Genomic DNA, 27,768 nt, shown 5'->3' with positions numbered 1-27,768 from the left:
GCACACACACACACAAAGACATCCTCCTTGGCTATATCATGTCCCGTTTTAGAAAGTTCAGCGAACATTTCACATTTTTTGAGCTGTGATGCATTGGAGAATCGCCCCTTTCGTTTCTCCCCCGAGTCACAGCACTCTCGCTGGTCTGTGATCTTTGCTTTGCAGCTCTAGTCTGGGTCATAATTTCCGTTTAAATACAATTTAATTAACAATGAAATTTAATAAGATTAATAATATTTTTGATTAACTGATAATACAGTACTATAATAAGCTAACAAATTCCTAGTTGAGTGCTTCTTATTACGCTGTCTAGTTTTACTTTATACCTTACGCCAGTGGTCTCAAACTCAAATTGCATGCAGGCCGAATGCACGATCTGAAAGCAGCTGACGGGCCGGAATTTTTTTTTAACAAAATGAGAGTGAATATAAGCACCGTATTTACAACAAATACATAATTGGAATGTATTTGCGGGCCGTGTAAAATTGCTTCGGGGGCCCGGATGCGGCCCGCCGGTCGCCAGTTTGAGACCACTGCCTTACGCTATCAGTTCGAGATATATATACGTTACGGTACGAAATATATATATATATATACGAAACTCCACAGTTAATGTCCAAACGTATAACATATACAGCATTTAGCGAAAACTACAGTACTTTCATATTTTGTCTTCAGTCACCGAATAAATATAAATATGCATATGTTATAGCGTCTCTTTGTGTTATGGATTAATATAAACGTTAAGCATGTATTTGCCTAAAACATTTTTAGTAAAGTTTTTAGAACTGCACAAATTGTATTGCCATAACAGAGAGTTTTGTGTACATCTGCACGAAAGAAAAAAAAAAAAAAAAAAAAGCTGAAGATGCTGAACCACACTTTTTTCATGAACAAACCATTACTCAATTATCTATCCATTTGAGCAGTGGTATTATGGGAGCAAACAAGTATAATCGCGATGAATAATCGATCCAATTGGACACACCGTAAGATTACTTAAATTCTGTCAAGCGTAAACTCCGCTAATAACAAAACACGATATAAAATTTAATGCAATTCTTAATAAATCTCCCTACATAACACTGAATTTTAATAACCTATTTATAATTTACCTGAGTTGACATAAATTGAGACCATCGCATAATAAAAGCAACAAATAATTGAAGTTTACTTTCTGTGGCTTATACAACTCATGGTTCCTATGAGTTATAAAACACACGGGAATAATTAAACTAAAGTAGACCCGTGTCAAAAGAAACCAATGTCAATCAGATATACTCATTTCAATGCATTAATTTAAGCTAAATATCATTAATAACTCATATGAAAATAAACTTTTACTTCAGATAACCGTTTCTTCTAATGAAAGTTTTCGTTTCTTTTACTCTCTTTTTCATTTCGTTATGCTTTTTTTTTTTATCGATAATATAACTTTTCTTCTCATGTCATACACAAAGGTGAACGCGAGAATTGGAAATTCAAATTTAACGTAGAAATCAATTTCATTTTCTCTTGCGCTGTGTTAGCAATCATTTTATTCCAATCCATGAATATACTATAACACAGTTGAAGAATTTGAGATCTGGAAAAGCAATTCAATCGATGTTAGAAAGAAGATTAACCTTCCTATAACTAAATCAAAGAATATGAATGTCTTAAAGTTATTTTAAGATCGCATTTTGTTCATTAATGAGTTGTGACACATTATACAAATAAACAAGAAAGTGGCTCAAGATTGTGACAATTTGGATGAGCGTTTACCATAAAAATATCGGTAGAAAGGTATGAACAGAAACAGAAAGCCTGTGTCAACCAACGAAATCAGTTGGTCAAAAAAGAGATCACTGATTGAACTAATCCAGGGCTCTCAGCTTTTTTTCAGCAAAAAGTGTTATAATAGACCAAAACATGTCTTTTGTCATCGACTATGAAGCTCTATGAGGCTGATAGAACAGTCTATGAGGGTTTGCATTAATATACAGCAATTTTGCCAACAGAAACGATGAGGTAATCATTGCGTTATATAAGGCAATGGTTAGGCTGCATACTTGTCTGTAAGCCTTATTTTAAGGAAGGATGTGGATCTGTTGGGACAGAAGTAGAGAACAGCAACAAGATTAGTAAGAAGAACAAAAGGGACATATATACGTTACGCTATATATATATATATTATGTGAGGTAAAAGTTAGGCAAAAGTAATAAAAATAAATAAATATGGCTATATAGCTATCATTAGAGGCAGCAAATGCACATTACCAAGAAAAACTTCAGTTCTGCAAATTACAGAGTTAAAATAATCACTCTCGCTCAAGATTTTGCATTGCTCATTTCATTTTAATACACTAACAACAAATAAAACAAAGTGTAATTTGTTCAGCCTATTTTACAATGGAAATATACTTTCAAAATATATATATATTTTTTTGATATCTAATCATTCTTGCAATTTTGTTTTTTAACTATTCATAAGTTGTTTGTATCAAGAACATACAAATAACAGGATGTCGCTTGTTTAGGTTTCTTTATGAGTAGTTTACTCACGGTTTAGGTTACGTTATGTTTGCGAATGCTGACTTCATTAAAAAAATTTTTTATGAAGCTCCCAACAGCAGGAAGGAAGCATTTTAGTTGTCGCCATTAGCAATCTTGGATGTAACAAAACTGTTTTCGAATCTCTTTTACCGTTTTAAAACATTTTTTTCATTTATTTGGTTTATAGCATTTTAAATTTTTTAAAAAATATTTTCTTTGTAAGTTTCTTTGTAAGTCGGTTGGAGAAATAATTAAGCGTTCAATGAAAACCTGATTTCTGACGAACTGTAGAAATCTAGCAATGGGTGATTCCAACGAATTCAATTTTAGTACTAGCATTAGTATTAGTAGTGGCAAATGACGCAAGAAATCAAGCTTAAACACTATCAACCAAAAAAAAAACCTCCCGAATCACTTGTTGTTGTTGGTTTGTTGTTTAATGGCATAAGGACTGCTAAGGCCATATTGTGCCTTATAATCCATCCGATAGTTTGCCTAGCTATTTCTTGACTTTATTCAAGCTGACCCACTTCCATAACAACAGATTCAAACAATCAACTATGCGCTGGCTGAAGGCAAACTTCCGTACATCCATCATGCAACCACCCTTCCCCAACTTGAATTTATGCCCCCTCGTGTGTGTGTAGTCTGAGCAAGAAGAAGAATGTCATCAGCCCTAAGCTCGCTTAACCCATTAAAAGCCTTAAACATATCAAACATTTGATCAGACGCTACAATTTGCAGAATTGAAATCTTTCTTGGTAAGAACACTCCTGTGTTTCCCTCACCAATCTCGTTGCCCTTCTCTGCACCTGTTCCAGTAGCTCTGCATCATTCCTAAAATTAGGCCTCCAGACCTGTATACAGCACTCAAGATGTGGCCTGAATATTGTTATATACTATAAGATAATCACCTCCTTATCCCTGGTAGCAAAATTCCTGTATATCACTGACAAAGCCCTACGAACTGTCCTGGTAGCCTGTCTCCAATGCTTGAAGAACTTCATATCAGAATGCACAGTTACCCCCAGGTATTTTTCATCTTCCACTAACCTGAGTTTAGTATCACACAGCTGATACATTACTCTGGGGTTACTGCTTCCCATATGCAATATCACGCAATTGTCAATGTTAAACTTTAATTGCCATTTCTGCCTAATATTTCTTGACCTTGTTGCAGTAACATACCCCGATTACTGTCATTGACCATCCTGCCAACCAACCTTTGTATCACCTGCAGACAGGTTTTTAGGCCCTCAATTTTAAGTAGTTCTGTTATGCGTGAGTTAACTTAATGTAATATTTTATGCACAAAATGTATTTGATAACAAGAATTCACCTTCTAATGAAGGTGAATTTAAAATATGAATTCACATTTCAAATGAATTCAGTAAAAAGGCATTAGATTCAAAGTATTCAGAAACTTCTGGAACACAAATGTAATATTTGTTCAGGTACAATAATAATGACTAGATAACAAAAAAACACACACATTGCTGCCTCAAAATCGATCACTCCCTAAATTCTTATTCAATTTATTTACCATTTCTGTTACTTGTTAATGCTATTATATTAATCGTTTTTTCCAGTTGATTACGTAATAACTCTAATAAAATTTAATTTTCTCTTGATTAACTCACTAGTAGTATGAAAAACCTTGGAAATGGTACTTATTATAAAGAAAGCTGTTGCAGACAAAAATTTGCACTAGTTTACAGAGGGATTCTTTTAAACAGATAGCATTGATCTCTGATAATGTGAATTACCCTAGAAGAGCACTTTCCAGACGAGAAGTATAATGCTGTTTATTTGTAAATTTAGGGCTTACAATACCGGGATCCCGGTCATTTTTTTCCGATATTTAAATACCGGTATTGATATAAAAAATACCGGTTTTTGGGTACTAATTTTAAAAAAATAATTGCTTCTAATTTAATCACATAAAGGTTATAAAATCACCTTTATGTGATTATGATGTTGTTATCCCTACTAACAAATGTTCGATAAATCATCGATAGGACACCATGCAACATTGCAACCTGTCCACAATTCTCGGACAACTTCGTCTGACCGTATCGTAACTCCCAAGTCCCGTTCCTCCACTATTGACTTTAGTTCAACTCCACCAAGTGTATAAGTTATTTTGGGGTTGCTGTTCCCCAGGTGTCAGACCTTTCATTTTGCTGAATTACTGGTCACTTTTCTGACCATCCCGGAAGTCTATCTAGGTCACTCTAAACAAGCTCTGCTTGGTGGCGATCATTAACTCTACTGATCTTTACATCATCTGCAAGTTTAGACCTCACGCCCTCCATCCCTTCATAGATGTATTTTAAGATAATCAAAAACAACAGTGGTTCCAATACTGATCCTTGCGGAACCTCACTACTTACATTAATCCAATCTGAGGAATAACCATTTATCGCAACCCTCTGCATGGTGCCCTCAAGCCATCGTGCTATCCATCTAAGGATTATCCCTATGATTCCAGCCTGCTCCAACTTATAAAGTAACAACCCATGAGTCAAATGCCTTGCTGAAATCCAAATAAACAATGTCGAAATTATTCCCTAAATACAGCTCACGAGTGACCTGTCAAAATGGCCAACCAGATTCGTTAAACATGATTTTCCCTTTACAAAACCATGTTGTGTATCCCACAGAATTCCATTTTCATCTAAATGATCCTGAATTCCACCCTTGATCATTGCCTCCATGATTTTCCCTACTACTGAAGTTACACTGGCCGGTCGGTAATTTCCCGTTACACTCCTAGAACCGCCTTTATGTTCCAATTTACCCCAATCCAATGGAATCTCTCCTGTCCAGTGATGCTCTCACTGACCAGATGTTAATGGTTCTAGATCTAGTCTTAATGGTTCAATGCACTCACTTGCCGCCTCCTTTATGATTATAGGGTATATGTTATCAACCACAGGAGCCTTACTCGCCTGTAGGCGCGAAAGTTCTCATTAAATAATCATTTGAATATTTCAACATCATTAATTACATTTTTTTCAACTTCACTTCCACAATTTCTCATTGACCTGAAGGGTTTTTCTTCTGTAAATATTGATGCAAAGTAACTGTCGAGTTTATCTGCAACATCAGTTGGGGTATCTAATACTGTCCCACGCAATTATATATGCGTCCGATCTCTTTTGTCCTCTTCTTTGCATTTATATATCTGAAGAATTCCTTAACTGCATTCTTTTCTCTCTTTATTCCTTATCCCCACTCTTTGCTCTCTCCCAGACTCAGTAAAGATACTATAGTGAAAATTATACTTCGCTTAATAAAACGTCTTTCTCCTTCAGAAAATGATGAACATAATTTAACCATGGAAGACCAACGTGGAACAGAACATCAGTGTTCCACAAATTCTTTCCAAAATAAGAAATTGCCTGACTCCAATGAGATTTTAAAAGATGAACTCGAGTCGGAAATTAATGAAATTCTTTTAATTATTTTTGCTGAAAAAAGTTCCAAGCCTAGAAAATATTTACTGAGATCGTCTACGATTATCTCAGTACCAGAATAGAATCCGAAAGGGCGTTTTCTGCCGCTAATCAAATACTATATGTACCAAAATTAGATCCATTTTAAACGATCATACTATTGATTGCTTATGTTTCTTAAGAGCTCACTTTATTCGGACAGGTAGTGTGGATGCTTAAACATAACTAAACTTTGCAGTAAAAATATGTATTTTTTTTTTTTAGAATAACTGTATTTTTAATGATTTTTTTAGAATATTTATTATTGCAATAAAAGTTTATTTAAAATATGAATTCAAGTAATTACAGTACTTGTTTTTTTTCCTTACTTTATTGCACCTAATTGTCAGCAAAATTTATTGAGAAAAACGTTTGTTTTTGGAGTATCCTGGTTTCATAAATTAAAAATACCGAAATACCGGTATTAAGATTTTGACCGGTATTGCAAGCCCTGTTTGCAATACTCATACGACTTTTTTTTTTTTTTGTTTTGGTTTTTTCTTTTAGGGGAAGATGGATTTATTGCCATTACCGATTCATGACCAGACATCACACTTGTGTAAGCACTAAATGCAGTGACCATTTAATTCATACTGTGGTTCCGAAAAAAGGTGTGAGAAGTTACAACTCAACTAACTGTGAGCGCAGTTTATGATGCAAATTTCCTGCTCGCGTCTTGCTCATTACCACATAATCAAATGGCATTAGAAAACTAGCATGACCAACACTAACTTCAAATACAAAATACAGTGCGTTCTAATCAACCAGAAGCTAATCTTCAAAACTTTCCATTCTTTCTAATTTGTCTCCGGTAATTTCTTCATCTAGAATGCCTGTGGTATCCCATATCCTTAAGGTGCCATCAGTGGAAGATGTGAACAATCTGTCGGCCACTACCTGAAAGAGAAGAGAAGAAAGTATCACCTATTAGTAAATAACAGCCGCATGGTAAGCTCGGAGGTACAATAGCACACGTGTTTGAGTTGACCGTAGTTCAAGCCTCATTATGTTTCAATTTAACAATTATGTTTCAACAGCGGTTGAAATGTACTGATTGTATCTTGTCAAAATGATTTGTAAACTCCTCTGACCAAGGAGGTCGTGCAGGAGGTTTTTCCCTCTTTAATTTTTTTTTTATTTTGACTAGTGATAGGCCAATCACTCCTACCATCTAAATATATGAAAAATCGTTTCTAAAAGGTTGGGACTGCAATGGAAACTCTTAGTTTCTATTGCAATCCCAGTGTTTAATTATGGAAAAATCGTTTTTTAGATAATGCATTAAAGCATTTTAATTAAATGCAGAACTCATTTGCTTTTCGAATAATCGGAAACGATGCGCATCAGGGGTACAGTTAGAAAATTTTACGAAAGAATGGTCGTTAATATATCTTATTTTTAATAATCAAGAATACGCATGGCACTACCAATGTATGTGAGCAGGAAAGCCTTTTTCTATTAGTTATTCCATTCCGAGCCGATGCACATGTAATATGCAGTCGGGCAGTATAGAACAGATTGATTATTTTTCCCCTCCAGGTGGCAGGGGTCAAGGATCATGACAAACTGAATTGTCTTTCGGTGTTGAAGCATGTAGTGATTGAGGACATTATTATTTTATTTAAAGTCACTGAAAAAACATATTTAGTAGATTTACAATAAATTTTATTTTTATTTAATTCTGGAACTCTATGTCTTATCGTCATATATTAACTTTAAAGTAGTTTTGAGATAAAAATAAATATATGGAACCCCTCTGTGGGAGGTGAAACGTGAAGATTTTGTAGGCTACTTACTCGTAGATCAGTTATTCCATTTTCATGTCCTTTGAACGTTCGTTTGCATTCACCAGTCTTGACTTTAAACATACGGGCATTTTTGTCGGAACAGCCAGTATACACTGAAAATTTAAAAAGAAAAGACTGTAACAGATATAACTCCTGAACGAAAATATTCGTGAATGAAACTGAGAAATTACATGAAATTCAAGATTGTAAAAATAATTTTGATGAAAATGATCCCAGAAATAAGATGATGAAAAATTTTTTTCTAAAAGTTGGTTGAAAACTTTAGAGAATCTTAATTTTTTTTTTTTTTTTTTTTTTTTCTGGAGCACCGCAACACCACTGCCATTCCATTATGCGAGTCTATTCCTTCGAAGTCAATGCAGAAATGGTTCCAAAATTTTCATAGTAAGTAACGCCGTAATCAGTAATTTTATTTATAGTAATTAACAGGTAGACATTGTAAAATGTTAACCTGCAAACATCAAATAAATTTTACACTGCGAGTATTATTTGTTTTGATTTATTTAAGGATGTGCATCTTCGATGCATATTCAACACATTTTGACCACTCAAATCCACTTTTTTTAAATTAAATTATTAAAAATAGCTTTCGCTGTTGTAAGAGTGGCTAAAGACTAGGAAATTGATGCATTTCACCGTTGAAATCATATCTAATAAAGACAAACAAATTAGGCTCCCGCAGGTAAGACGGTGGTCATCATTACCGTCCTCCCAAATCGGGGAGAAAAGGCCAGAGTTCGAATCCTATCAGTGATACAAGAAGCCTTGAAGTTGTTTTTGCGCTTAACACGCAAATAATACATGTCCTATAACCACGGCTTTCAAACAAATTTGTAATCAACCTCCCCTTTACACCATATTTCATCTCTTCAATTTTAAGCTAATCGTCTTCTTTGACAAGGGAACGAAATCTTACTGCTGTAAAGGTTAATTTGTCAAAATATACACTATGCTTCTGTAACTGGAAGAATTAGTTATCTTCAATAGTTTCTTAGAGTGTTTTCTTGTTTACTTACAAGGCGCCTTAAATGTTTAGAGAGCTTCATAGAATACAACATAATCTATGCTGCTTATCAGGGCCAGTGATTGATTAAATAGCAACGCGGAAGAGAAGCATTCCTGATTCCAGTCTCTCTGTAATTGGAATTTCGCTTTAATAACTAATAAGTTACTGGTGGCCACCTCATGCAGTACAGTACTCTCGCCATATACCCTTGAGTCGCAGAGCCGGCTCAAGGGTATATGACGCCCCTAGGCCACATTGACTGATGGCGCCCTCTTCTCCTGCCAATGCGAAGATTTTCATTTTTTAGAATATGAAAGTGCAACAATAAACACATAAGAAAACAAAGATCCGCAGATAAATTTCTTTGAATTTTTCAGTCTCGTAAATAAATATAACAGTCGCAAATTAAAATGGTAGAAGGCCGTTTTGAAATATTGTTTAAAAAATATGTAAAACTAATTCCTAAGTTTTAATTTAATATTGTTTATTTTTAACATGTTAACACATGAAATACACAAAATTTTTCAGCACAGATAACTGTTTTTTGGAGGAGGGGGGCGGAGTAGGCTCCCCCTAAACCTTGCGTCCCTAAGCCAGTGCCTACTTGGCTTTATCCTAAAGCCGGCCCTGCATGGCGGCCTCGCTTGGGATTTGGTACTCCCTCAATCCCAACGTCCGAGGGAACCACCAGGGTTGCCCTACCCTAAGACCAGCCTTCTTTCCTATTTATAAATCGGAACCAGATATTCACACAAATAGTTATAGCAAAATATTATCACAATTACCAGCGCCGGTTCGAGATAAAACGGCGAAGTCTATTTTCAGCGCCCCATACTATTGTTGATTTTCCTTCTTTTTTTCAGAGCACTTGACGCCTTTCGATCATGACATCCTGAGAAACCGCACAGTGTACTTCGAACCGGTGCTGTACATTACTCAAATAGATTTAACAGGTAAACTTACAATAACCTTCATGATATCCCAGAAATGAAACTGTGTGGGTATGACTGTGATAGACTTTTATGCATTCTCCACTTTCCATGATCCACGCTCTAGCGGTACAGTCAACGCTACCTGAATATAACATCTTGTTGTGTCCCTGGAAATAAAAAAAGAAAAATATATAATAATGCATAATAAAATTTTGTAAATTACTCAGGTATTTTCTATTTAGTGTGTTGCTAAAGAAATTTCCTCCAACTCCCATCTTGAAACTGGCTTTTTATCCTGTAAAACATATTTGTAAATTAAAATGATAGCACCAATAATTATAACATAAGAAAAATAATCAATGTGCAATCAGAAAAATAAATATTTTTTATGAATGGTTTCAGCAGCTTCTACTACAATAGATATTTTGCAGGTTGAAACCCAAGATTAATATAGCTGGTCAACTCCCATAGACGATGGTGGTAGTACTAAAATGATCTCAGCACCGCCACCTAGGTAAATAGGTTGTTATAGGAAATCTTTCGGCTAAGTACTGTAGCCACCGCAGCGTGCCACAGACATTGCCTCAGCGTGGCTACAGGGTGAATGCATTGTCAGTTAGCTACAGACTGCCGCGAAGCAGTTTGTTTTTCCTAAACTTCCCGACCAGTTTTTAGAGGTTGTCCACAGGGCTCAGTTCTTGGGCCCTACTTTTGGAACTTAATACTAGATGAATTTCTTCTTATGGATCTAGGTCCTGTGGACTGCATGGTCTATGCAGATAACCTCATCCTCCTTATCAAAGCTGATTCTAGAACTCAGCTTGAGAAAATTGCCTCCCCTGCCTTAACGATCCTCCAAAATTGGGCAAACAACCACAAGTTAGTCATCTCTGGGGGAAAAAAATGAAGACTATCCTCCTCAAAGGATCCTTGGACATAAGAAAACTGCCCAAAATTAAAATCTCTGGGCAGACATTTCAACTAAAAACAGAACTCAAATATCTAGGAGTAACCTTTGGCTCCCAGTTAACATTCTTACCTCATCTTAATTACCTCTCCAACAAAATACGTCGTTATATTGCCATGATCGTAATAATGAGCAGAGCAGACTGGGGTTTGAAGAGGAGGACTCTCATGCTACTTTACAAAACCATCTTCTTATCAGCTGTGTGCTATGGTGCAGACATATGGTTCCCTCGTGCCATCATTACGCGTAATAAAGCAAAGTTACATACAATTCAACGCAATATCCTACTCACAGTGACCAGAGCTTGCCGCACAGTCAGTAATCCTGCCCTGCAGGTCTTAGCAGGTACTCTTCCTCTGGACCTGGAGGTTATTCGTCGCGGCCTTGCATACCGCATAAAGAGAGGAATTCCCCCCCCCCCCCACCATTCTGGATATAACACTCGATCTAGCTAATGATCCAAAAAACGAAATGAAACAGATTTACTCTAAGCTCTTCCAGCATTGGCAAAGATCTTGGGAGCAAACAGCCAAAGGTAAAACAACTAAAAGATTTCTTCCACAATTTATGATAACTGCACCAAAATCTCATCCGTGGTATTCACCCGGCCTTCACATCTCGTTCTTCTTCACTGGTCATGGATCGTTTTGGGCCAAGCTGCATGCCCTGGATCTCACCGATTCTCCTCTCCTCTCTGCACATTCGGTGACAACGAAGACTGGATTCACCTCATGTATAATTGCTCTCTTTATGATTTACCCAGAAGTCTCCTAATTACCAGAACTGGAAATATACCCAGTGGGCAGGAACATCTCTACATAATTGACGAAATCAACTACAAAGCCTTCACTACTTTTGCCCACACTGTATTTGAAATGCGTCAAATTCACCTACAGCAAACTGTTCAGCGCAGCCCCATCTTATAATGAACCCAAAACTCAATTCACAGAACATATCCTGAATGGAATCAAAGAAAACACCAACAGGATATTGATTTTTATCCTGACATAACAGGAATCTCTCGACGTTCACAAAGGAAACTATCTTACAAACCCACCAACCCAAAAGGACTTTTCTACAATAGACACAAAACTCCAAGCAATCCTTGAGCTTCATGAATCCATGTGCCTCCTCTCATCCCCTAAGAGAAGATGATCCAAATCCACTACCCAGCGTGGGACACTGTTCATTGCCTACAAGTCACCCTTGGCTGAAGAAGATTTTAATTGCTGACGCTGGGCCCTTACCCAATGTGGGACCCACTCACTTGATGGCACCTCTTCTCTTCGAGAAGAGGTGTAGGACAATATCTGATTTTCCTACTTGAGTAGGAACTCACATAAATACTCCTCTGGGAATGGGACTGGCATTTGACTTGTCAAATGCAGGGTCATGCCATTAGGTAGCCTGACTTTGTGGATCAGTTGACCTCACAATCTTTTCTCTTTTTCCTGAGGTAGGGTGGGCCTTCTTTTTTCTCCTCAATCTCTCACGCCTTCTCCTATTTCAAAAAAGAATTTTTTTTTTTTTTTTTTTTTTTACCTCCCTGGGAAGCTCAGGCAAACCCCAGGGTTGGCCAGCCAGAGTTCTCTTCCCACTTACCTGGTTCGGCTCCCAGTGCCAGTAACGGTAACTAGTGGTCTGTGGTGCTCCACAGACTCTAGGCTAAGCGGCCAGATGAACAACATAACCACACTAAGCAAACATGAACATACACTAACATATGCTATCTGGCCTTGACAGTACTGTCTTACTTCCCAAGAGATCCAAATGCGGATTTGTGCGAAAGCACCGGTGCCGCTTGTCAAAAAACACTATGTCACTATTCTTACACTTAGCCAATCTTTCACTTCCACCACATCAATCGGCCAGCTATTCCAGAAACATCACTCCCATCTTTTGATAATACTTGATATAATTTATTCATACTCACAAAATGTATGATTTAAGTATACACAAAAAAAGAAATTAGCATTTTGCCAAGTTGTCAAGCAAGGTGCTGCAAAGACTTTGTGGAAGTTGATTATCTGTACTTACTAATATGTGGTGGAAACCCTACCTGAGACGCATACGTTAATACATGACATAAATAAGTGAAATAAGTTCTCTCATAAGCATGACACCGTCAAATTTTCAAAATATGCCTTTTAAGGAACCAAGTTTTCCAGTAACCCTATTCAGCTCCAGTTCAAGGTAAAATTGCGCCACCCGGGATAAAAGACTACTTTGAACGCTCCGTTCCACTGCTATTTTTTTTTTTTTTTTTTTTTCAGCTTCTTCGAGCACTTAAGCCGTTGTGATCATGGCGCCCGGAGTCAGCCGTCTCCAGCTCTGTTAGTAACTTGATTATAAGCACCAGAATCTCAAAATATTTGGACACTCATCAGAAGGTAGCAAACAATGCGAGCAGGATAAGAATAAGAAGTATCAGTGTGCAGAAAACACCAGAAATATCGGTGGGAGCCAATATGAGCCAGTTTATAAAACTAAAGATAATAGTTGTTTGCCATGTCAGCAGTTCATCTACTTGACACAAGACCGCAGTAGACCGTTTGAGTATTCCGAAGTCATTAGTCAATGTTGTGAAAAAATAGAAGAGCAAAGGTGGCACAACTGTTAAACCGCGATCCGGTGGGCCGAGAGATTCACAGTGAAGGTGGCGACACACAACAAATCAAGCGTTTATTAATGCTGATTTAAGAAGTCTGTCATGGTGAGACAGACTCTCTGGGAATCTGTCTAGGAATGGGCTTCCCTAAAGACATCCGGAAGAGGTCTAATATTCACAAAAGTATTAATCTAGTTTAATGTACTACCATCCAATCCATCCTGGTGCCACTCCTCTCGCAGGTTCTCTATTCAAGAAATACATTAAAATGGCCTAATGTAAACAAGTCGGTAACCATTCGTTGTGTCATTTATGAAGATTTGTTTCTGAGTTTTTAAAGAAAAAAAAATAACTGTTTAAATATAAATAATCCTCTCAGTTTACCAACAATTTAAAATCTAGGTAACTGATGTTTTTAAATGCAGATATAAATACTTATGCTCTATTTAAACGTTTCTAAAATTATAAGGTGGTTGTTTCGATGTTAAAAGTAACTGCGTCACGTTTTTATATTCCCTAATGCTCGATAAAAGTCTTTTATATATACTTCAAAAGTAGATGAAAAAAATATCTTTCATATATATAAAGTAGGTGAAAGTTTTTTCTAATTCACGGACTTTACTGTTACCATGCCAGAAGTCCTTCACAGAGCTTATTTCCTGAGAGTGTTAGACCCAACCATCTGTATTACAACCAATGCGATCTCAGGGATTTCGCAGTGAAAGTCCCTCTAATAACAAAACTTACCAATAGTGTGATAATAGCGTCTTTATGTCCTTTCAGCTGATTTACGCAGTCCCCCCTCTGAATATTCCAAGCGAATATCATGCAATCTGCTCCACCAGTAAACAGAATTTTCCCCTCAGGATGTATGACTATAGCATTTACTGGAGCTCGGTGCCTCTTGAATATCTGCGTATACAAATTAAAGTTTATATTGGTTACTTATAGCCACACTAGTGATCAAAAGCTAAGGAAAAAAACGTAAATACATTTTTTTAAGTATAAATAGAACCAAATATTCTTTTGTTCGTGAAATACTATATTGTTGAATTAATAGAATTTCTGAGGTAAATTTAGAAAATACTCTGTGCATTGCTACGACAAATATCGATTCACAGATAAAAAATAAACAGTATCAAATCTCTCATTAAATATTATAAAAATAAAATATTGCAATGTTTGTTGTAACTGGAATTGTATTTATATTTTATTACTATAATTGTACTTTTATGTAAATTTTATCTTGAATTTATATTTCGTTTTTCTTATTAATAAAATTAATTATATGTACGTGTATTACAATAAATAATATAAAACTGTTTATGAAAATTTTTAATTATACACCATTTTAATAATCTTAAAAATCTTGGAAAGAAAAAAAAAAAAAAAAAACAATTTCCCGCGTGTACCTCACATTTTATTTGGACACCCATTTATAAAGATTGCTCACTCCTGACTTATAACAATATGATTGGTTATTTCAGGTGACTCCCATTAGATGTCAGCACTGTTCACAGCTTATAGTTGTTAGCACATTCCAAGTGGGAACATATGTGGTATAGTGAAAATGCGGTTACTTTATGTCGAAAGTGGCCTGTTATCATTAGATTTTTTGCGGCTGAGAATGAAACAGTTCGACTGATATTTGCCGTAAAACAAATGTCGGAAGTATATCTGAAGGACTCGTGAATTTGAAAAATATAAGAAGTTTCATGCGTAATTTCCATGGATGACGCGAGTATATGAGAGTGAAGCACACAACCAAGGATTGGAAAATTGGAGAATCTTACGAAACGGAACAAGTGTCAGAATAATACGTGCAGAAAACATTTAACACACAAACACGACACTACCCATGCATATGACGAACCGGAACATCATTCGGACCTCCATTCCAAGACCACATATCTTTGGGCTCTGTGCATACAATTTTGCACGAAGATCTCAAAATGAATGAAGTTCCAGCCGGAGGGATACCTAGAAACAGAAAGACTGTTGTTTCAGCATGTGCCAAGCAGTGCTTACAGGGGCGGATTTAGGCATGGTCTTTATGGGCTGCAGCCCAGGGCCCCGTTCAATCAAAGGGCCCCCTTCGCGGTCAAAAAAAAATAAAAATAATTTAAATTAAAAATTTAAGAAAAAATTAATTATACAAATTTTTTTCGTACCTAGATAAAGTTTAAATCGTTGGTTTGCAACACTATTGGATTTGAATAAAATATCAAATATCAATGTTTTAAATGACAGTAAATAGTAAATACGGCTCTCCCTTCTATGGCTTCCGTCGGTAAAATCAAAATATACTTTGTCATTTGTAAATTATGCAAATAATGTGGTAACGTCAGAATGGGAGTGCAAGTCTAGCCCCTCTAAAGCGTGTTAGCTTAGCGTAACTCTCACCGTTTGACATTTGAGGTTATGTATAGTACAGTATAGTTGAATATTAAATAGTCATTCGTTCGGTGAAGTGTAACTGTTCAGGCGCTTCGTTTCTTCACTGGTAAGTATCGACAAAGTTTACTAAATATTAAATAAATATAAGTTAAATCACTTTCCGGAAATCTTTTGTCGGCACGTAAATTCAATCGTTTTTTTTGCATTTCCTCGAAATGAGCCATAATAAAAATAACTGGACACCGTTTATTTGAAGTAAGCGGTAGGCACTAGTAAACGGCGTAAGCCTACTTGACAATGACAACTAACCCAATATGGTGGTGGATTGTTTTTTTTTTTTATTTATTTTTTTCAGATTAAATAAATACCTAAAAAAAAGGTCTGGTAGAAAATATAAAAGTGGAGGTGAAAAACGAAAATTACAATTAAATAGAGAAAAAGAAAGAAGTAAATGTGCCAAATTTTCAATTTTTTTTGTATTGGAAAATAAAAATGAGAATCTAAACGATATAGGTGCAGTAATAAGCGAAAGAGAGAATAACTTAACCGAAGAGAAACAGAAAAAATAACAAATTGTATACAGGGTGTCTCAAAAATATTGGTACAAACGTTTAGGGGAGGTAGGTAACATCTAAAGGAATGTGAATCGCATAGGAACCCATAACCGGAAATGTCACCGTACGTCGGTAGACGGCACGGTAGTCGCCGCATGAAGAGCATGCATCGATATACGAACTGTGAGCTGGCAGACATGCTTGTTTGTTTGTTTGTTTGTTTAGATTTTATTGGCGCATTAGCATCTAAGGCTATAATGCGCCAAGACCAGGTAAAAGGCAGACATGCACCTAACGTATGGATTAGCAGAGGGCAATGGACGAGCCGCTCAACGAATTTATGGAGAACGCTTCCCAGACATGTACCGGACCACCGTTTGTTTGCACATGTGCATCAAAATTTGTGCGATTATGGGTCATTTAGAGGTAAGAGGAGTAGTGCGGGCAGACCACTTTCGACGCGAACTCCCGCCATGGAAGAAAGTGTGTTGAATGTCGTCCAGAATAATCCTGCTACCAGCACACGTGCTGTTGCCTCTGCCTTAGGAATGTCTCGTTGAATGTACAGCCTGTCTGGCACGACGATTCCTTACACCCCTTTCATCCCCAAAGGGTTCAGTTACTGCTCCCCCAAGATCATCCTGCACGTGTGTCTTTTTCACAGTGGTTTCTCCAAGAAAGTGTTCAAGACTTGAATTTTCCAGCCTATGTTTTGTTCACGGATGAGGCTTATTTCACTCGGGAAGACTTATTCAATCAGCACAATGCTCATGTGTGGGCTCACGACAACCCACACGGTGTGCGCCCCCATGCGGCACAACATCGCTTCGCAATAAATGTATGGGCAGGTATGGTCGGTAACTGCTTAGTCGGCCCATACCTGTTACCATCCCGCATGAACTCCGCTAAATATCGGATCTTTCTTGAACAAGTTCTACCAGGGTTACTTGATGATGTTCCAGCAAATGTGAGACGCAACATTTGGTTTCAACATGACGGGGCGCCTGCCCATTATGGAAGGTGTGTTCCATAAATAACCATTTGAACAGGCGTTTTGGGCGTTGATGGATTGGCCGTGGATCCGTTGCCTGGCCCCCACACTCGCCTGATTTATCGAGCCTTGATTTCTTTCTGTGGGGGCCTTCAAATCTATCGTGTATGAATCGCCTGTGGAGACTGAAATGGATCTCGTGGCTAGACTCGTCTGCGCTGCTGCTACTGTCAAAGAAACTCCAGGTGTTCGACCGTGTCCGCCAATGCATGCTGCGTCGGTGTCACGCATGCATCGCGTCTCATGGTGGAACCTTCGAGCATCTGTTGTAACATCGTGAAATGCATCCATCTCGTACTCTATTGTTAATATTATGTCAAATAAATGTTTGCCACTAATTACTGTCTTGTGTCATTTCTGCTTCTTGTGCCTCTGCTACTACCTTCCCGTGACGATTCCGGTTATGGGTTCCTATGCGATTCACATTCCTTTAGATGTTACCAACTACCCTAAACGTTTGTACCAATATTTTGAGACACCGTGTATAATAATAACGAAGAATTACAACCGAGAACCTTTAAAAACAATGTTGACGTTGACGGACATTCAGTACCAGACAAAAATATACAAGACCTAGACGACGACCGGTTCTCTGAAGTCTCTGTTGCTGTTTTGCAAGAAGATAGTGATGAAGAGGCAGAAGAGGCTTTAGAAAATGCAGAGTTGCTTCCTAAATATGTTGACGTAGGTTTGTGGCCTACACAGTTAAATGATAATTTTATTAATCACTGTCTCTCACATGAAATGACTTATTTCCAAAATAAAGATACAAAAAATATATATCCAGTTTCAATAAGGAATTACAAAGAACAAAACAGATAATTTTCAAATAAGTACTTTACGAAAAAAATTAAAAATGGTCAATTACTGGAAAGATCTTGGTTGTGGTATTCTACCAGTAGGGGAAGTGTTTTTTGTCTAGTCTGCAAACTTTTCTCTAAAATCCCTTCTCAATACACAATCGGATTCTCTGACTGGAAACATATAGGACCTTGTTTAGAAAATCACAAAAATTCTAATGAACATAAGAAATCGTTGTTAGTAGTATGGTTAACATGTAAAGAAAACAAATCTGTTATTGACAAGCAGTTGCAGGAGCAACTAAGAAAAGATACGGGATATTACCACAATGTCCTAAAACGTGTTATTGCAGTGGTGAAATATTTAAGTGTAAGGGGCTTAGTATTCAGAGGTCACGAGAAAATATTTGGCTCTCCGCACAATGGTAATTTTATGGGGGCTCTGGAATTGCTAGCAGAGTTCGATCCATTCATGCGCGAACATATCCAACAACGAGAACTGCGACCAAAGCCTTTCACTTCGTACTTATCAAAAACAGTTTCTGAACAAATAATAGAGATTATGGGAAAACAAGTAATAAAAAGAATTATAGCTGAAATAAAAAGCGACGATGCAAAGTACTACTCAATTGTGATGGACTCGACACCAGATTTGTCCCACAGTGACCAACTTGCTATTATAGTACGATATTGCATTGAAAAAGTGTATGAAAGGTGTGTATCTTTCATCAAAATTAGTAGTCACAGTGGCTTATCTTTATTCAATTCCTTACAAGAATTTCTAGAAAAAAATGGACTGCCACTGGATAATTGTAGAGGACAGTCTTTTGACAACGCTGCAAATATGTTCAGCCGATATATACAATGGCTTGCAAGCACATCTCAAACAAAAAAATAAATGCGCTGATTATGTGCCGTGTGCTGCGCATTCCCTAAATCTAGTTGGTGGGGAAGCGGTTAAAGTTGCAACTGAAATTGTGAACTTTTTTGGAGTAGTGCAACAAATATATGTTTTCTTTTCTGCAACTACCTGTAGGTGGGAGCTTCTAAATCGTGAAACAAAACTAAAATTTTCGATAAAAAGTTTAAGCCAGACTAGATGGTCTTGTCACTATGATGCTGTTAGAGCTTTAAAAAATAGTTACGGCGATATCATGAACATATTAAAAACGTTTAGTGACAATATGGATGAGAAACTTGATTTTCGAAGAGAGGCACAGAATTTATATAATAATTTGGCAAAACTTGAAATCGCATTTTTTTAACTGCTTTTTTTTTTTTTGGGGAAGAAATTTTAGAGAGATTCAATTTAGTTAACAAAAAAGTGCAGACCCCAAGCTTAGACATATGTGAAGGTGAGAAATTAATTACGTCATTAGAAGCGTTCGTGAGCAACATACGAGAACAATCAGATCAGAAACTAAACGAATACGAAGAGACAGCAAAAAAATTAAGTACTAGTGCGGAAAAAGAATACAGTGATTTAAAAAAGAGACGTATTACTTCAAAATTTTCGGATAAATCTACAGACAAAGTTTCGCTAAATGGAGCAGAAAAATTTAAACGGGATACGCTAAACGTTGCATTAGATAAGTTGATTATGGATTTATACAGAAGAGGCCATGTCTAAGGGGAATTTAGCAAAAGATTCAAATTTTTAATGGATTTACAAGACATTAATATCGAAAATATTGACTTGGAAAGTGCATGTAATGTTGTTGATTATTATTCGGATGACATAGACGAACATTTAGTCAATGAATGCATTCAGTTAAAATCCTACTTACAGACTAAGCCAGACTCATACTCATACGACTCATGCGGTGATATATTCAAGCTAATTTATGAAAAGAAACTTGTCGATGTTTTTCCGAATTGCTATACAATCTTAAAAAAAATTTTGGCGTTGCCAATCACCAGCTGTGAGGCGGAGCGATCCTTCTCCAAGATGTCCTATATAGAAAACAAATATAGGACAACAATGACGAATGAAAGATTAAATTATTTATCAGTTCTTTTCATAAACTGTGATTTAACCAAAGAAAAAAATGATTTAACCAAACCAAAGAATTACAATGTGATGATCAAATAAACGAATTTGCAGCGAAAAAATGCAGAAAAGTTACTCTTTAAATGTCTTTAATGTATTAAAAATACTTACATTATATAACTCCTAGAATGTTTTATTTATTTTATTTTTAAGAAAAAGTATTATTTTTGTTTTTGTTTTTTTTCTTAGTCTTTATTCTTGACCTGAGAATTTGTTGTTTCGGTTTTTGTTTGTTACTAAAAGTAATATCTAACACGTTTTATTTATGTTTGTTATGTATACAAAACCTTTTTTCATTAAAATTTATATAAAAGTTTGTATATCCAAGTGCATCAAATAAAATAAAAAAGTTCTTCAATGTCTGTTGCATATAATTTTTCCTATTTAAAAAAGCGTAAAAAAAGTTTTTCGACAAAATGGCGAATGAGTCGCCACAACTAACCCAAATTTGGGTTAATTGGGTAGGCCCCCAAATAGTGTTAGTCCAGAGCCCCCAAAGTTAACGGTCCGCCTCTGAGTGCTTATACAAGAAACAACATTAAATCATTTAAATAACTCGTTATATCTGATTGTCACTATTTGAAAATTGTCAATATGGATGAGATGCGGACCTCACTATTCAATCCAATGGTAAGGCACCAGTGCAAACGCCCAATGGAAATATGGGGATTCATCGCAGCTGCTAAAGAAATTTTGCATTGTTGCAAGTGTGGAGAAAATGATTATAGCAATTTTCTGGGGTGCCGCTGTTATCATTATCGCATACTGCTTTCTAAGGACACTACGCTTACAAGAAACACCTGTCTAGAGGTTATGAATAAATAACTCCTCTCAGATTTTCAGCAAAAATGCTCACATTTCATAAATAATCGTTGCTTCCATCACGGTAGTTTCCTCCACTTCAATCATTTTGTTCAAAGTCCGAGAATTTTTTAAAGAAAACAAATCCGAGCTCGCCAGTACCTTTCATGCTCATTGGGATATTTCCAAGCTTATTATCAGTATTTATTGTCATTTATCAGTAGGCTAAACACATAACCAATGTTTGGAAAAAAATAAAAAGATGAAACAGATATGTGGAATTTCTCGGAGACTATGCTAAGAAATTATATTTTCTGTCATGTATAATTTATATTGGATAAATTGAAAGCCCTTATAACTTGACCGTACCTCGTATTTGTAAACCTTCATTTAGCTGGATGGAAGATACATGGACAGGGCTGGAAAGGCTAGTGGATACTGTCCTTTCAATCTAAAGCTGTCGTAACCGGCTACACTGATGTTACTGAGAATTGGATCTATCTTTATAGAAAGTAAATAAAGCTTTCACCTATTTCTGAAAATCCTGTATATGGATATCAGTCTGGTCTATCTGTCTGCATGCATGTACATACAACATCGTTCTATAGATAATTATATCATCAGGATGCAATCAAATCATTTACCTTAAGACACTTTCCTGTTTCTACTGACCAAGACCTCGCAGTATTATCACAAGAACCAGTAATGAGAACATCACCGGAATAAATAGCCTTCCCATCTAATGGATTATCTTCAGCAGGTATGAAAGCCAAAGGAAAAACAGCTTTTACGTGGCCCTGGAAAGAAACGATTATCGGCAAAAGAATCATTCAAAAAAAATAACCAACAATAGGAAATAATAACAGTAGTGATGTTCTTTGAGTGACTAATTGGCAGGCGATTGAGAAACTGAAAAAGTTAACAAAGAATCGCTTCTTACTGCGCAAGTCAAATTTGTTTTTTCTGAAAGAAATTTATAGAAATTTTCGGCATCCGGTGTTTCGTCAGATACTTTATTTTAGGGTCGAGGTGTAAACTTATATATGCTTAGGCCTCAACTTCCTAAGTAAGGCCACTCAGCAAAAGAAGCTTTCTGAGTCTGTCAGGGTAGCATCTAAAGTGTTCTTTGGGAGGGGGGGGGGGTGATATAACAATGATGAGACATGTGATTGAGAGTAATTCAATTAATGTCACAAAACACACGGTATCTGTTGCATTTACTTTATGCTTTGGGAATGGGGCAACCCCCATCAAGGAGCCTAGTGTGTGTTTTTGACAGAAAAATACAGGAATGGAATAAAAGGACTTACCATGCCATATCCAATGGGTGGACTTCCTACGGTGGTGGACCTAGCTGAATAGTAGTTTCAATTTTGGAAAGAAACATTTTCGAACCCATGTTCAAAGGAAAACTTTATTTGTTGTGATCCCTAACACACTCCAGAGCTCTGGACTGGAACGTGTTAGTACTGAATCACACTGGGGGGGGGGGTATGAGAAAGGGGTTGGTGAAGTTTTCCACTTACCTGAAATGTTCGGATACATGATGAACTCTCGCTTTCCTTTACCTCGATATCCCAAACACGAGCTGTATAATCATGGGAAGTTGAAAATATAAAATTTCCTGCACATACCAGACGACTTACACGATCTTTATGACCTTGGTAGATATATAAACACTGTCCATTTGATATGAGCCATTTTCGTATTGTTCTATCAGCAGAACCGGAAATGAGGTAGACCTCATAAATACTCAAACAAGAAACATAAGCTGTATGGCCCTCCAAAACATTTATAATGGTGATGGGTTTCCGACTGCTTCTCCATAGTTTTATGGTTCTATCTTCTCCACCAGTTGCTAATATGCTACGATCTTGGCTCATACTCATGCAATTAATTCCTCCTTTATGTCTTCTGAGAAGTTGCAGCAGATAACCTCTCTCTGCATTTGGATTGAGATCCTTCGAAACATTCAGACCCATGTTTTACCGTTTTCCCTAATTCATCTATATTTTCTCAATTTGCATTTACACTTCAACAGGAACGATTTCGGCCATTCACAATAGAAAAATTGATAAAAGCATCCAAGAATCCGGAATGAGTTCGCACACTACGAAAGGAGGCCTGAAATTATAACAGCAAATATAATAAGAGTAGATTGAATTTTCCTAGTCATTTGCATAAAATTATTAAATTGTAGTTATATTATAATATTAATTAATGAATATTTTGTTGTATTTAATACCAAATTATTATCTTATTAAAAACAGATAAAATGTCAAATTAAAGTACTGTATTGTAAGATATCTAGTTATATATAAGAGAGGGAGGGAGGGAAATGGCAAAAATATAAATTATTGTCACATATGCATATACCTGTTATCATGATATTGGTAGGATTAAATTTCTGTGGTGGTAAACAACCAGCAAAGACAAAATAGTGCATCTGAACTTTTAAAGTGGGACAACTAGGATTAAGTGTAGAATCTTCTGGAACTACTTTGAAAAATTTTAAGACGACTGAATACAACCCTTTGTGAGAATGTATACTCAGTAGGGTCACATTTATGTGCATATTATTATTATTATTATTATTATTATCCATATGATGCCAGGAAGCCTGAGGCTTATGCTGCACCAAGAAAAAAAAAAGTTCCCGAGTAACGCTGTGAGAGAGAGAGAGAGAGAGTCAAAAGTAGAAGGGAATCACCAAGAAAGAGAAGAATGATGATATCCAGCTCAGGACCCTGGGTGTGCCAAGCCCATACTCACCAGATGTGAGCCCCCGGGGTTGTGACCTCCTAATCTTAAATAATTATACCTGAGATTAGGGGACCCAGAGAGTGCACATTTCAAGGGCAGGCGCTTAGAGCGGCAAACATCTGATGTTCAAAAGTAATTCAAAACGAATTCAAAAGGTCAGTAGGTGGTCGACAACAGCCAATATGGTCTGATGATGGACTTCGGCAAGGTTCCCGAAATGTCACCTTAATGTATAGGAATTTAGTTATTAACTGAATAAATTACCTTAATATTCACTTGTTTTAGAGTGGTCATCACTAAAATTATAATTGTATGGAAAATCGGCACGTAACCTTTTTCCCCAAATATATTAAAACATTACTGCTCACGATAGTAAATACGCCTAATAAAAATTTTAAGCATATGATTGATGGAAGTATCTTAGAGTATGGAATATGCATTTAGATTATTACTGTACCTCGTGTTGTTGTCTGAAAGGGTTTATTTTTACAGATTTTTTACACAGAAGGTCCTGAGCTGGATATCATCATTCTTCTCTTTCTTGGTGATTCCCTTCTACTTCTGACACTCTCTCTCTCAGGGTAATTCACAATTTTTTTTTTGGCTGGTGCAGCATAAGCCTCAAGGCTACCTTTCACCATACAACTAATAATAATAATAATAATAATAATAATAATAATACAATACAATTTATTTTCATCAATAATAATAATAATGAACCTAAGACAGGAGATCAAAGAGATGTGGTATATGCAACAAGTTACGACCATCGCAGTCATCGTGTCAACCACAGGTATGGTGCCAAGGACCCTACATAACTGCCTAGCAGCAATAGGTCTCCCAGCGAACACCTACAAGGAACTCCAGAAAGTCGCAATCCTCAACACCTGTAGGATAGTCAGAGAGTCCTCGACCAACAGTAACAGCAGCCATAACAACCACCATGTGTACTTAGTAGCAATACCCGTCACGAGGTGGAACCCCCAATCAGAGAGAGAGATATTATTAAAAAAAATTATTAATAATAATTTACATTTTTAAACTATTTCTGCCAAGACATCTAAAGCCGTAAGACAGTATACTGTGTCTATAAACTGCATGTTTTTTATTTTTTTTATTTTAGCGCGAAAATTGGATTTAAGGATATGAAGCATCAGGGTATTTAGAAGCGTAACTAGGCTTTTTTGACACCCATGATCAAATATCAGAAATGCACCTTTGTTTTCATCAAAATAATTAAATTATAATTATATTATGATATCAACTCTTGATATTTTAAGGAGTCCTTATGTGCTGTGATATAATAATCCAGATTTCGATGTGATTGGAAAACCACAATTCTTATTTAATGCTTTTTTGTATTAATTTAACACACGTGAGTCATTTGTGACATTGAATCTGTAAGGACAAACATTTATTTGTTAACCTGTATATATTAAATTTATTTTATAAATGTAAAATTGTTTAATTTCTTTATTATAAGTGATCATTGCCTGGTTACATAGAGGGACGGCATTCCTTCATATGGTGTAATACAGTAATTATTTTGCAGAGTTAACAAAATTTTATGGTGGCAGATCAGTAGTGGGGAGGGTTATTGATTCTGGTAGCCCTAGATGGCATGTGGCATACCCATAAACTTCAGGAAAAGTTGGCCATCCCTGGTTATTAATTAGCATATTTGACTAAAAGAATTTGGAAAGGCTATGGCCTCAACCTACAAGGAATTTACTTGACATGATGTTTAGTGTAATAGCATCATTGTATTGGCATAATTTTTATCATATCTCATGTTGTGAATACCTTCACGAGTTGCCCGATACTGCATTATCGCGAATGAGCAATGTTTCACCAGTGGAGAAGACCTTTGTTATTCTCAGTGGATACCACCACCCAGACGGCCGTTTCAAGGCTGTGTGGCCTCTTATCGGTCGGTGGGTAGGTACCCTAGTGTTGCAATAAGAGACAACCCTGTTATAAAGTATAATAGCACAATAGAGTCACCAGATGATATACAACAGTATAGACTGAAAGAATTATTGCAACACCCACCTGCCAATGAGAGGCCAAACAGCCTTGAAACTGTTGTCTGTATAGTGGTATCCACTGAGAATAAGTAACAACAGGCTTCTCCACTGGTGAAGCATTACTCATTTGAGGTAGTGCAATATCAGGCAACTCACGAAGGTAGGTATTCACAACATGAGATATAATAAAAATGATGCCATTTTCACTATTTTAGTGATTCACTTACATATAACAATGATGCTGTTACACTAACCATTACATCAAGTGAATTTCCTGTAGGTTGAGGCCATAGCGCTTCCAAATTATTTCAGTCTATACTGTTATATACTATCTGGCATCTCTCATATTGTGAAGTTATACTTCATAATTGGGTTGTCTCTTATTGCAACACCAGGGTACCTACCCATCCACAAATGAGAGGCCAAACACCTTATAGCCATCTGGGTGGTGGTATCCACTAAGAATTAGTAACAACAGTCTTCACTGGTGAAGACTGTTGTTACTAAACATTGCTTATTCGACGTTGTGCAATGTGAGGCAACTCATGAAAGTATTCACAATATGAGATAGGATATAAATAATGCCATTTTCACCATTTTGGTGATTCACTTACATATAACAATGATGCTATTACACTAACCATTACGTTAGCATATTTGAGTGAGGTCTTGTACATCTCATTAGAACTAGTCTTTTATTTTTTTTTATTCCATGAAAAAAAACAAAAAAAAAAAAAAAACACCTACTCCTCTTTTTAGAAACCATTTTCTGAAAAGGATTACAGGAATTGCCATGTAGCTCTGCCTGCCTTACCTTTGATATATGAGATGCTGACCCTCCCTTCCCACCAGGACAGTTAAAATTACTGGTAGCAGTTAATCATTTTGATTGACCTTATCTGTGACCTTTGAAAATCAGTAATCCATTCTATAAATCAGTGTCGCCAGTGGGAAGAGAGAAAAACATCTCTTTAGTAACTTGTTTCATGCAGTGCTGTAGTTTTAATTTATTATAAATATGTAGTATAAGGCAAAAGAGGTTTTCGTATATTATTATTATTATCAGCCATATGGTGCCTGGGGCTTATGCTGCACCAGCCAAAAAAATAAAATTTCTGAATTACACTGAGAGAGAACAAGAGTCAGAAGTAGAAGGGAATCACCAAGAAAGAGAAGGATGATGATATCCAGCTCAGAATCCTGGGTGTGCTAAGCCCCATACTCACCAGTTGTGAGCCCCTGGGGTTATACTACTGGTTTCAAATATTGAATATGTTAAATTATGCCAAAGAACATGGAAATGGGACAGCCGAAAGGCATTTTGGTTCTTTGCCATCTAAGCAAATGATAACTTTGTGTGTGAATTTATTTGAAATATACAAAAAAAAAAAAGAAAAAAAAAAGGAATAATGCAATAAAATATTTTTCCCAAAAATTGTTCTTTTAAAATATGAGTGTGGTTCGTGAGAAAGCAGATACAATAATTTAATTAATGGTATCAACAAATTAGCTGTTCATTATATCAGGAAAGATAATCATAATATTAGTGCAAATATTTGTTTTTCTACAGTTCCTAGCATTCAAGTTACATATGTGAAAAGGTGGAATGCTAAACTAGAAGAAATGGAGACATGTTCAATTCTGGATCAAAAATCAGACTTGCAGAAATGCATCTGTTAGTTCTGTTGGTACACACCACAGTTTCAAGGTGAGATTAGACTTAATAGTAATGCTGACGAAATCTTTTTCCAAGTAACTAAGGGATACTTCTAAAACACTCCTTTATATATAATATGAAGTAAACCGGTAAATATGCAGATTACAGTACAGCTACAAGCCGCCCTAGCCTAGTGGTCAGGTGCGCGGGTGCATAAGTACATGTGCCTTGAGTGACCGGGGTTCAAGCCAGTGACTGCTGAATACGGTGCTGGCTCTTGTATTCTGTGTATCTTGTAAAACTCCTCTGACCGTT

At 36.4% G+C, this 27,768-nt stretch overlaps 1 protein-coding gene across 1 annotated transcript; it reads right to left on the bottom strand.

Moving 5' to 3' along the window:
* Positions 1-6,803: 6,803 nt before the first annotated feature.
* LOC150076397 (uncharacterized) lies at positions 6,804-22,988 on the bottom strand. The gene is made up of 6 exons (XM_090387350.1): positions 22,533-22,988; positions 21,651-21,803; positions 14,101-14,265; positions 9,810-9,945; positions 7,829-7,932; positions 6,804-6,929 (listed from the first exon to the last, which is right to left on the bottom strand). Exons 1-6 carry the CDS (start codon positions 22,986-22,988, stop codon positions 6,804-6,806), a joined length of 1,140 nt encoding a protein of 379 aa, XP_090243476.1.
* Positions 22,989-27,768: the final 4,780 nt, after the last annotated feature.

This window comes from Mastigoproctus giganteus, chromosome 13 (assembly GCF_048544385.1).
Source record: "Mastigoproctus giganteus isolate SK-2022 chromosome 13, ASM4854438v1, whole genome shotgun sequence".
In the NCBI taxonomy this organism is placed as follows: Eukaryota; Metazoa; Arthropoda; class Arachnida; order Uropygi; family Thelyphonidae; genus Mastigoproctus; species Mastigoproctus giganteus.
Note: the sequence above shows the minus strand (reverse complement) of the source record. Positions and strands in the feature narration are given on the sequence as shown.

Coding starts and splice junctions, on each gene's coding strand:
- LOC150076397 (XM_090387350.1), bottom strand. CDS start 22,988: ATGGGTCTGAATGTTTCGAAGGATCTCAATCCAAATGCAGAGAGAGGT. Junction 21,804..22,532: donor CATGTATCCGAACATTTCAG/GTAAGTGGAAAA, acceptor GTTTCTTTCCAG/GGCCACGTAAAAGCTGTTTT. Junction 14,266..21,650: donor AAACAGGAAAGTGTCTTAAG/GTAAATGATTTG, acceptor TTGTATACGCAG/ATATTCAAGAGGCACCGAGC.